We start from the raw sequence: 11,635 nt of genomic DNA, 5'->3' as shown, positions 1-11,635 counted from the left end.
TGTGCCAGTTCTCATTAATATTCAATGAGCTAATCTGCTTGACTCTGATTGGCTAACAGCTAGCCAATGAGAGCTTTTTTAATTGGCCTGATTTCTCCAGTTATTTTTTTTCAGTGGAGGAAGTAGCAGTTCATTTTCACATTCACAACATAACACAAACACATATGGACCAAACATATTTAAAAATAAAAATACAAGTGAAAAAGGTTTTGTGTGGCAGGGCATCTTTAATGTTTCTTACCTCAACCTTACCTTGAGGTCTAACAGACATATCAAATGCATTTTTCATCATGAAAGATAACATTTCAAAGCTTTTGTGTGTTACCGCCACCAACAGCAGTCGGTGCAATTGCTCATCACAGATTATATTTGTGTATTTTCATATTAAATTGGGAGCAGTTTAACCACAAAAGTGATTTTCTTCTCACAGACACACAGCATCCCACATATACTTAAAATCGTCTTTGCACATATTGATGGTAATCAAAGAGCATGTGTCCCGTGCAAGTGTGGTTCATTTTAATTTTTTGCTGACAGTAATACATAAATCATGCATACCCTTCCTACTGTTGCTCACATTGTTTATCTGAATGCCAAAAATTGTGAAAGGTGTTTTATTCTTTATTTTTGTTTCCCACAGGGCTCACAGACAGCACAGAAGCCGATCACACACCCACCAAAAGGAAGTCCAACTGCTGCTGATGAGAGAGAGTGGCCGCCTGGATACACTGGAGGCCTACTGACTAAAGATCACACTGAAGGGGAAAATTAAACTGAAATATGGACTCAGTATGCTTAGTGTAGCTATCATGAATTGGCCATTTAAAAAGCAACGTCATATCAAATAAATCATTTTGTAATTGTGTATTTGTGGTGTTTTGCAAATAACCTGAGAGGAGGTTATAGGTTTGACATAATTCATTCTAAGTTGAAGCTTTACACAACAAAGAGTACTCTCAGGAATATTTCGACTGCTGGTCGGGGTTACAACAAAAAAAGCTGTGTGAGACGCTTGTTATCAATTATAAAAAAATAAATAGAACGATTATTCTCCACTAGATCTTCTATTAAACTGCACTTTCATAAATGAGTGTGTCTGTCTGTCTGAAGCAACATTTTTCTCACAAAATATCTGTACCAGACACAGTGCATTTTTTTGGTTTTCTTACGGTCATGTGTCGGTGCTGGTAATGTGATGCATACGCTGGCTCCCATGACCGCAGTCATACCCACGCATCTCTCTCCTCTGACATCAGTGTTCTCATGATCTCGAAAATGGAGGACTCTTCGCAGGGACTGAAACTAACTAATTGATTTCCTCACTCAGTTAAGTCAGACTTGAAGGAAGAAGTATGTATATGTTCTTTTGTCTCCTATTAAACATACTTTTATTATAGCGCATGGATTATGAATTGTATTTAATTTCTGTCAAAATAGAAAAGCTAGATAGTGTCAATGAATAGTAAAGATTGGAAACATTCTTCACATTCTGTTCCCAGCTAATCCTATTTCTACCGTGAAGAAACACACAGACTATTCTGTATGTATATGTACGCCTACATCACAAGTCCATACTGCCAGTTTGTTTTCAAAATTAGCATGAACCAGACTTTGGGATTAATATGAACACTTTTATTAAAGAGATCACAGGTAGAAAAGGTCATCAGCAATGCCAGAGACATCAGTTCTCTTCTATCACCGACCACCACCAAGACCCAATCACAGCTTTGCTTCGAAAGATGCAATATCTTAATCTGGCAAGAGACTTAAAACCAAGTACGTTTACTCAAAAAACATAATTTTTAACATTACGCATATTATGGGACCATGATACTTTGCAAATTGCAAAATGAAGCACACCATTGAATATCAGCACTGCTTGTTTGTGCTGTGGCACACAGACACAGCAACACAACAGAAGAGCTGAATAAGTCAAGATGGATGCAGAGTGGCTTAAAACTGCCGCGAGACTATCACAAGCGCTTCAATGAGTTTCTAGCAACAATATATTCATACTACTGAAACAGCTGCGTGCAGTTCAGAATATTTTACATATAAACGCAGCGGGGAGTCAGTCTGACAGTAGCTTCTGCTGATAGTGTTATGGTTTTGAACTTTTTGCACTAAAATTTAAACTCAGCCACTGAAATATTTATTTTACTGTTGATACCGTCTTGGACTGAATTGCAGCAGCAGGACATCAGGACATCACATCCTACCCCAGTGTCAAAAGTGAAATACCCACTGAACATTAAAAACACAAGCGATCAAAATGTATGTTATCTTTGAAAAATGACCCTCTGATACTGACATGACAGGGTACTTCCAATTATTACTAAAATCAACGGATTTAAAATGTGAACCAACTCCTTCTGCACTGCCTCGCATGAATGCAGATGAAGTCCTCACAAACAACCAGTTACCTCCAACGATGCTCTAATGTGGCAGATTGTTAGCGCCCACATAGCATTCTGATAGGTCAAGAGTCAACAGCGCAATAGAGGCTATAAACCGGAGCCAGCTCATCATTATATAGCATGTGGTGGAGCCACACAACTAACAGTAACTAAACTTTGAGAGAAACTCAAGCTGAAATGAAGGTTTGTCACAAAATTCCTTTTTGATTTTTAAGTTAGCCTCAACCTTCACACTCGGCGTGCGTGTCTGTATGGTCACAGGTGTGTTTGTTTTGACAGATGTGAAGAGCGGAGGCTTAATGTTTAAACAGAAAAAAACAGTCTTTATTTATTCTGACGCATTCCATACAAAAATTAAATTTCCTGATTGGATTGGCAAAGTGTTTTTTGGCAACTGCTTGCAAAAATCCACCAACCTGAAAGGAGGAAAAGTGGGTTCTGGAAACAGTAACATTGCCCCTCTGTCAAAACCATTCAAGGATTAAACTAAAACCAATCGCAAAAATAAAGGACAGCTTGTCTGACATTGTTTGTGTAGGTCCATATCCTAAATGTAACTGCTGTCTGATATTTAAAGTTTCTTTTTTTGCCATTGTACTGACTTTCTGCATGACATATACAGTGTTAATTTGACTGTACAAAATACTATGCAGCCAGAAGAGTTGGCTGGAGGTCAGGAGGTGAAACATCTGGGAGGAGACGGAGGAAGGCAAGAGAAAGGAAGGAGGTGAGATGAGCCATGATACCAAACCAATAAACTGCAGCAACAATATCAGGAGGTGAAAAGAACGTATGAATGGACAGTTAGCTGGATGGACTGGGTCCAACTACTGGTCAGCTGGATGAAACGGCTGATGGGTTGTGGGAGAGACAAAAGGTGGAGCGTTATCCAGATGAAACAACAGTATAAAGGATGGAGTTGAGTTGAGTGGGGGGTTTAGCAACGCCTCCTCCGTGTCCTATCGGTCCATTTCGTCCAGCAGGGGTGTGGCGTCTCCTGCGATTGACATGGGTGTGCTCTCGATCATGGGGCTGGGCGACGGTCGTGGCGTCATCCTCTGGGCTTTCTTCCGCCCCTCTGCTTCTTTCTCCTTCAGCCACTGCTCCGCCATCTTGCCCCAGTCCACTGCAGAGGCGTTGCTGCCGCTGGCCCTGCAAGGTGGGAGGACAGAAGGGTTAGGGTGTTTTAGTCAAACACAGTGAAACATTGAATGGCAGGCTGCTTCTTATCCCTAAAATGATGCAAACTGTGGCATTTGCACCATTTAATGGCAGATAAACAACTCAAGGATTTAATTCAACAACTGGTTGATTTGAGTTGTATACTGCAAAATGGACATCACACGTTCTAGCTAAAAGGTGAAGAGAAAATCTGACCATACGGATGATGCATTTTTGTTAAACTTGTCAAATTGTATATAGCTGAGGAAATTGCTAAGATCATGGATAATCCGTTTGACTGATTGCTATAGTAAATGTAACACTAGTTGATCACACAAACTTTAATTAAACCAGGATGCACTTTAAGGAAACGAATGGTTAAGGAACATCAGGACGCCCACACATATTCCCTTCTGCACTTACTTTGGCGGCTGCTGCTGTGGAGTCCGTCCTCTGGATGAGGTGGAGGATGACGGCGTGCCGGATGAGTGGCCTTGGTGACTACTGTGATGGCCGTGATGGCTGTGGTGTGACACATGGCTTCCATGTGGGTGGCCATGTGTGGTGTGTGAGTGAGAGGACTGCGGGGTGGAGCCGGGGTACTGGGGCGTGCCCAGGGCCTGCTGGCTCGGTGTGGTGTAGGAGTAGCTGGGTGTCATCATGGGCGTCGCCATGGGCTGCTGAGGTGTTGCAAATACCTGCAACAGAGAAAATACTGGTAATGAATATGGCTCAACGAGAGAAAAGCAATATATATTCTTGTATAAGTAGGGCCTCAGGAAATGGTCCTTGAAACAATTGAGGTATAATTAAAGTAGTCCATAAAATCTTATTAAATAAAACATTGATCAATAAATTCCTGGTGGACTTTTGGTAGTTTTTGTAAGTTATCATTTTTTTCAATTAAACTGCATCAGGTTATTATGTTTAATTGTTTTACATATCTATCCCTAAAAATGAGTGCAAGTATAAGGAAAATCCTATAATGATACCGTTACAGTTAAACTTTTCAAAAAACCTTTAATCAAGTATAAACTGTATAATTATGAAGAGTGACTGGGCACAATTATGACTAGGCATGGGCCTGTCACAGATTTCAAGGGAAACCGTGGTTTGAAAAAAGTCAAAACCACTAACATTTTCCATCATACTGTTCCTAAAGTATTAGCTGCTTTTTATGAGTTTTTTTACATTTTAATTGCAATACCGCAATAATGTGATTGAAGTTTGGTAACATACCGTCAGAATCGTATACTGGCCCATGCCTATTTATAACATGTCTCTTCTTATGTTGGAATTCTGCTTTGTAGTTTTGTTTGAAAACAATAATTATTAGGCTTATAAATCTGCAGACAAGCCACCAGATCAGCTGGTTTGGTGTTTTTGTAATGGCATCTTTACAATTATCTGACCAAAGACCTTATGTATTTTGCATCATTGTGGGTGCCTACAGTATATAAAGACCTTTATAAAGTGAATGCTTGGTCAGTCTGAGTCACCGACATCTCCAAAACAATTGCTTTCCTTTCACAGTAGTGAAAACATTAAAAGCAGCACTAACATGATAAGCAGAGGAGCTCCCTCCTCCTCCTCCTGTGCTGCCACCGTAGCCGTACTGGCTGGAGCCCCATTGGGCGGGGGTGGTGTTGGGGTTCTGGCCCTGGCCTGTGACTGCGGCGATGGCATTGAACATCTGAGAGGTCATGTTGCGTGGGAGGGCGTTGACAGCTCGTGTCAAGTCTAGGGAGGAAGGAATACATTAGGAAATAGTAGAATGTACTACAACTCCACTCATGCTGAAAATGCAGATGTGTGTGTGTGTGTGGGTGCGTGCATGAGCGTGTGTGTGTGTAAAAGAGAGCAGGACTCACCTGCGATGTTGATATTGGCTGGGGTGGCGTTGAGGGATGCAGGTGTCCTTGTTCGGCTGCTGTTGCTGGGAGTGATGCCTTTGACAGAGAAGACAATGTTATTTATCAACCCACAATATCCTTTAACTGTTGTAATGTAAACAATAAACATTAGGTATAGTGCTTCCATACCTGGCACAGGCTCTTGGTAATGGTCCTTAAACCAGCGGAATAGTCCGTTCACTGTAGGAAATACCTGTGAACGGTAGCGGAAACCATCCGGAGTGATGGTCACAAACTCAACCCTAGACAAAAAAAGATGACATGTTGACATTAGTTCTACTCAGATGTAAACCGGCTTGTTGTCAATTAAAGAAGTAAAGATCAAATAATCTTGGCAGTGAAGCAACTCGGTGGGAGAGTGGATAAGAATTGTGTGGTGTTGAGTAAGTTGACACTACAAGTATGACATAACTCCAATTTGCAAATTTCAGCCTCTGTAGAAGCTGTGGACCTTAGCATGTCACCATGTGTCACTGTGGTCCATAGTATTTAGAGCATTAAATGGCATTTTCAGCTATTTCTGTGTTTTTAATGTGAACTTGAGCTGCTTTGAGCAAAATTTACAATTGAGATTTAAATCAGCTTCCACTGAAATAGGTCAAACCTTTTTATTCAACACTTTCAATCCATGTAATGATTACAGTGAATAATCAGAAAACAAAAAAGACAAAAACCTTTCTGCTCACCGTGGTTTTCCGCGAGGCTGGTAGCCCAGAATGAATTTTCCTGGCAGATCTTTACATGCCGAAATAAAGTAAGGAATAAAAGTAGGCTTCTCCCTCTTTGTCTTGACCAATAATTCCTCCATTTTCTATAAGAGAGAAAACAAGACGAAAGAAGATATGAGAGGTGCAACTCATGAAAAAAACTGTTAGCAAAATGAAAAGAGCTGTCGAGTTATGTTTTCCAAAGTAAGAATGACATTAAAGCAAATTAGTATGTACCTCCTTGCTCCCCCAGTTGCACTCCTGAAAGTACTTATGCCCCAGTAGATCCCGGGCAAATGATGCCATTGGCTGAATGTACCGAGCAGTGATTTCATCCAGATCTTCAAACTCCTGCAGAGAGTGCAAAAGACTATTAAAGAACATGCAGCAGCCACAACACTGATGTTTCACAATAGATTTTCTGCAGGTTTGATTATGGAGCACAAGATCAAGAGAAGGAGAAAATGGCTTACTTCATTATTGATCCAGAGTGTGTGCCCCAAGCTGAATGCATTTTCTTTGCCTTCTTCTCTCACATCCACATGCTGGTAGATGCCATCAGCCACCTACAAAACATCACACAGAGTCAGATTGGTATATGTTGTGTTACTGCCACATTTTGTACCCCTCTATCTGTTTCGTACCTTCCAGGTGACTGTGAGGTGATTCTCTCCCTTGCTGCTGGGTCTGATGATCAAGTCTCCTTGGTCCAGGGTCTCCATCATTTTCTCTGCCTGGTTAAAACTGATATTGTGGAAGTTGGGGTGGGCGATCACACGCTTTATATATGCTGGAGAAAGAGGGAAAGCAAAGAAATGACAAAAAAGTAGGCCAGTGATGTGGAAGTAAATGTTAGGTAAACAAAAAGTGTATTATGAGGAAACAATTCATAAAAGTAGCACAGTGTACCGTTTTATAAGCTATTTCGATTTGAATAGTGTTTTTACTAACGTGTTCGATGTTGTTTCTTTTTTAGCTCCTCCTCTTGTTTTTGGTCTTCAGACTCTGTATCAAAGTCATAGTAGCTGTCCTTGGGGAGCTTCCACTCATTGGCCTTGTCCATCAAATCTGAGGTTCGGCATGTGAGGTCGACACTAAATTTCTCAATGTCGATTTTCATGATGCGGCAGTGAACTGTCATGCCCACCTGAAGGAAGAGGGGGAAGAGGAGCAATCAAGTGTTATACAGATGCCACAACAGAAGGAAACTAGACACGAAGGGCAGAAGTAGGCACTAATTATTCATATATCTGTCAAGATTGGGAATTCTAAGTGGCATCAACTGCACTCTCCAAAACATTCAAACATTTCCAGGTGACATTAACAAAGGAAAAAAAATATCAAAAAGCATTACAAAAGGACAACCAATGATGACAACAGCAAATAACAAATCACCTTGACCCTCTCCTCAGGGTGTTTAACCACTTTGTCACTAAGAAACTTGGTGGGAATGAATCCCTGGACGCCATTATCTAATCTGGACCGCACACCAATGGCCTGACCTGGACACGAACCGCTGTCAAAGTGATTCCACACCTAACGCAGGGACACAAAATCCAAAAGATGTTTAGAGGTCAGACTGTATCTCTGTTTTCTACTATTAAGTTGTTAAAAGAAGAAAACTCAGGTGGCTGGTACCTCGCTGAGTTCAGGAAAGTTGTCCTGCTGGCAGAAGGGACACTGCCACAGTCCCGTAGAATCGTTACGTATGGCCTGGTCGTAGCTCTCTCCCTGAGGCCGCCGGTGAGCAATACCAGTTACTATACTGGTGATCAGCTTACCTGGAAGAAAAAAACAGGAACAAACATCAACCACACCAGCCAACAGAGTTGCACTAGTACTGATACTTCAGCAACATCACTCCTTTGAACAAGTCATCATGTGCTATAACTACCGCACCAACTTTGTATGTTTTTAGGGTTAAGAATATACTTTACATTATTGATTGTTTGGTGATTTTTGATTTAAGAAATGAACGTGTGAATGTGTACTTCAGTTCAGTGTGTATTACCAATATAAAAGGTCTCTGGAGTCTCCTTGGTGAGAAGGTTGAAGACCTCCTCAGTGTTGGGGACTCTGTAGACAACTCTCAAATCTTTGTACCTGCAGCTCAGCTCTGCACGAATATCATACAGAGTAATCCCCTTGTTGCCATAACCCTACAGGGATGAAACAAACATCAAAGATATAACTTTCGGCTTCACATGTTTGAAAAAAGCTGTTAATTTTTTTTTACTTTGGTAACAGAATACATGAGACATTGCTGCGGTCAAACCCACAACATCCGCACTGACCTGTCTCTCAAGCTCTTCAGCAAAGGCATCCAGGTCAAGATCTTTGAGACGCTCTGGATTTTCCAAGATCTCCTCCAAAGCTCCAGCTGGGTTGGCATCTTCTGCCGACTCATCATACTCAAGGGCATCCACAGCCATCTTGCGAGCCCACTCGTACGTCTCAGGGTGGACACGAGAGCCGTCCAGAACCTCGATGTAGGAGTCCGTACTGTTTGGAAGGTTTGAGAAGAGAAACCAATGCTGATTTAAAATAATCTCAGGCTGAATGTTAGATCACAGCCTTGTCTGACAATGGTTGAATTAGCACTATGGGAAACATATAGATGGTTTGGGGTGTGTAACAGAGCCCTATACAAGGTACCAACCTGTCCCCGAGCGATGCCGTGTCAATCTTGATGAAACCGGCACAGTTGATAAAAACCTTTGGTCCCATGTGACACATTGTGACCAGTTGGGTTCTGTTTTCCAGACGAGTGTTGTTCTGCTTCAGAATCTGCACAAATACAAGGATCATGAGGATTATCAGGTCAGCAGAAAAGGCGCTATACTTTTATATATGACACAAGAATTATTGACAGTAGCCCCCTGGCATACCTTGAGCAGATGTGAGCCCTTTCTTGGTCCCAGGCCACAGACATACTGGACCAGGCTCTGAGTGTGAGGATGGGCAATGGCCTTGTTCACATCAACTCCAACCTCATTGACACGGTTGATAAATTCACAGTAGAGAGCACAGAGCAAATCTTCCTTCACCACATGTTCCTGAAAATGGTTAGGAAAAAAAGACACCAATCGTTTCACACAGTTGTAGTTGCAGAATCATGCTCGATTTAAAAACATCTCTTCAATTAAAAAAACTTTCACTTACTTTATGTGACTCTTTTCAGTTTGGCTTATTGTAAGCTAATGTGCTTGCACTTGATATTTGCTATCTGGAGTTTGTACCTTCATGGTCAAAAGCAATTGGAAGTGGCTTTGTATAAAATTGTCAGTTAAATGACATTTATTGTGATTTAATTTACAGCGTTGAGTTTTCATAGTCGTTACTTTGAGTGGCACATCACATTATCCTCTTAATATTATCTGATTAGTTGAAACATAGTTTATCTGAACAGGCTCACAAGATTATTGAGTGGTTACTTCCAGACAGCAAAAAAACAATATGTGATGGGTGGGTCTGTGTGATGCTACAAGAGAATAAAATGTGTTATCTGCTTATACAGAAATAAGATGGCGATAAAACAGCACAAATTCACAATTTCTTTAATGTCTCACCTGTAGCGGGTGTAGTTTGAGGCAGAGAATATCATCATCACTGCTGCAAACTTGAGCATATTCCATCAGCGGATCCTGGATCTTCCTGGCTATCGACACAGCCTGTCGCAGCAAGGGAGGGTAATCCCTAAAATCAACCTGCACAGAGAGGAAGCAGAGGTTTAGGAGAAAATGAGTAGCACTGGGCCACAATTTTGATCCACCGGTTAGTGAACTTGCTGTGGTTAACTGCCACACTTGATGAGTGAAACCACTGATGTGGCTGTGTATGACAACGATGGTAAGGTGAGCTGTATTTAGGAAGTATTTACCTCAGACTTCTTGCTGTTCATGTACAGTGTGGCCAATTCATTGTCAACAAGTTCAACTCCCACAGCAGGCAGAGAGGACTCTTGCTCAAGTTCGCCGATAGTCCTCTTGATGTCCTCCATGATCATTTGAGCATCCCTGCACACATAGCATGTTTTCAACATTCAACATTTCAACCTGAACCATTATAACTTGAAAATGCTGTTCAAAATGCCTGCATGTATCTTTCCAGCACATACAAAAATAAATCAATTACTTACCGGTTTTCCCCAGCGACAGCTACCACATGAGGTTTCTTTCCTGACAGAAACCTCTTGAGATTTTCAATGTCGTGGGCCTGAAGATAAAACACACACAAATCAAAGATGAGTCCAGCAACATGTTTTCCTAAAAACAGAAAAGCATCTGTTGTCTGCACAGAAACACATATGTGTTCTCTGCATGTACCTTCTTCTCTCTCTCATCCTCCTTAAAGGCATTCCTTCTCTTCATGAAATATGGCAGACGCAAAAAGTCAACCACCTCCCCTTCCCCGTTGATCAGAGCACAGAAAACTGGTGTGTCTCTGTTGGAGCAACATATGAAAGTAAGAAACTATGTTGTCACCTCAGCATGTCTTTTATGCACCAAACATTGCTTGGTCTAATATGGCTGCAATGCAGTATATCTTCCACATTTAAAAGTGAGCACTCTGTTGTTAATACCAAAAACTTGTAGCTCCTAATATATCTGAGGAGGGAAAGAAAAATACTGTGGGACACATACCTGCTGGGCGCATAGGCTACACCGAGAACCCGAATCCCTTTGCCCTGACTCTCATCCATCAGATCATCGTCTTCCTCGACCTGCTGATCTGGTCGGTAAGGAGCCACCTTAAGCCAGTTATACAACCGACGACAGCAGGACTACGAGAAAAAAATGGAGAATGATGTTCACAAGTTCAAAACACTAACTGAACATACATTTTTTAACATTGTTTATATTGCTGTATAATTTTGGAGACATGATGCATGTTAGGAGATTGCTGCGTTAACTTCTGTGCGTAACACTGATATGACAATGTAATATTACCATAAATGGAAACATATCGTGAGAAATTACCCTGATAATGCTCTCTTTGGCCTCAGTGATGAGTTTGCTCTTGAGTTCCTTTGCCATCTGAGGGTAGAGGAACTGAGTGAGAGCTCTCTCTATGGCTAAGGTTCGCTGCCTATTCCACTCCTGCACCTGGTGACTGAACTCATCCCTGTAGTAGAACTGTTTGATCTCATCAAAGTATGTCTGGTCCCCAGCATACCTGAGGACAAACAGAGGGAAGACAGAGGGAAGTGCTTTAATATTACCAAAGTCAAAATTCAAAAGCCCCATGCTCTACTTAAAAGGATGTGAATAAAAACATAAGCTGCAGATAAAAAATAAATTAAACTTGGGGTTATAGTGGGGCTAAATTTTGATACCATCAAACCTCCTCCCTATTTTACCGCGGTATATGGTATTATATTGAAACTGAATACCCAATACTAATACTGAAACACCTCTCCCTTCTCATTAGGTCGGAA

At 41.3% G+C, this 11,635-nt stretch overlaps 2 protein-coding genes across 2 annotated transcripts in view; one reads left to right on the top strand and one right to left on the bottom strand.

The window, feature by feature from the left end:
• rab34b (RAB34, member RAS oncogene family b) overlaps positions 1 to 1,067 on the top strand; it is a 7,871-nt gene extending 6,804 nt beyond the window's left edge. Inside the window, exon 12 of the mRNA XM_032534331.1 lies at positions 641 to 1,067. Within this exon, the coding sequence (XP_032390222.1) occupies positions 641 to 702 (62 nt within the window). The 3' untranslated portion in view covers positions 703 to 1,067. The remainder of the gene's footprint in view (positions 1 to 640) is intronic.
• A 550-nt stretch (positions 1,068 to 1,617) lies between these two features.
• The window catches only part of supt6h (SPT6 homolog, histone chaperone and transcription elongation factor), a 20,403-nt gene continuing 10,385 nt past the window's right edge, over positions 1,618 to 11,635 (bottom strand). Inside the window, exons 16-37 of the mRNA XM_032534575.1 lie at positions 11,178 to 11,373; positions 10,842 to 10,981; positions 10,524 to 10,641; positions 10,337 to 10,413; positions 10,079 to 10,214; positions 9,768 to 9,905; positions 9,087 to 9,254; positions 8,858 to 8,985; positions 8,493 to 8,700; positions 8,210 to 8,357; positions 7,837 to 7,979; positions 7,594 to 7,734; positions 7,150 to 7,345; positions 6,843 to 6,988; positions 6,672 to 6,764; positions 6,436 to 6,549; positions 6,178 to 6,302; positions 5,621 to 5,733; positions 5,450 to 5,527; positions 5,140 to 5,318; positions 4,002 to 4,276; positions 1,618 to 3,569 (exon numbers count right to left, since the gene is read on the bottom strand). Of these exons, the coding sequence (XP_032390466.1) occupies positions 3,377 to 3,569; positions 4,002 to 4,276; positions 5,140 to 5,318; positions 5,450 to 5,527; positions 5,621 to 5,733; positions 6,178 to 6,302; positions 6,436 to 6,549; positions 6,672 to 6,764; positions 6,843 to 6,988; positions 7,150 to 7,345; positions 7,594 to 7,734; positions 7,837 to 7,979; positions 8,210 to 8,357; positions 8,493 to 8,700; positions 8,858 to 8,985; positions 9,087 to 9,254; positions 9,768 to 9,905; positions 10,079 to 10,214; positions 10,337 to 10,413; positions 10,524 to 10,641; positions 10,842 to 10,981; positions 11,178 to 11,373 (3,253 nt within the window). The 3' untranslated portion in view covers positions 1,618 to 3,376. The remainder of the gene's footprint in view (positions 3,570 to 4,001; positions 4,277 to 5,139; positions 5,319 to 5,449; positions 5,528 to 5,620; positions 5,734 to 6,177; positions 6,303 to 6,435; positions 6,550 to 6,671; positions 6,765 to 6,842; positions 6,989 to 7,149; positions 7,346 to 7,593; positions 7,735 to 7,836; positions 7,980 to 8,209; positions 8,358 to 8,492; positions 8,701 to 8,857; positions 8,986 to 9,086; positions 9,255 to 9,767; positions 9,906 to 10,078; positions 10,215 to 10,336; positions 10,414 to 10,523; positions 10,642 to 10,841; positions 10,982 to 11,177; positions 11,374 to 11,635) is intronic.

This window comes from Etheostoma spectabile, chromosome 13, assembly GCF_008692095.1.
Source record: "Etheostoma spectabile isolate EspeVRDwgs_2016 chromosome 13, UIUC_Espe_1.0, whole genome shotgun sequence".
In the NCBI taxonomy this organism is placed as follows: domain Eukaryota; kingdom Metazoa; phylum Chordata; class Actinopteri; order Perciformes; family Percidae; genus Etheostoma; species Etheostoma spectabile.
This window is presented reverse-complemented; position numbering and strand designations above follow the sequence as displayed.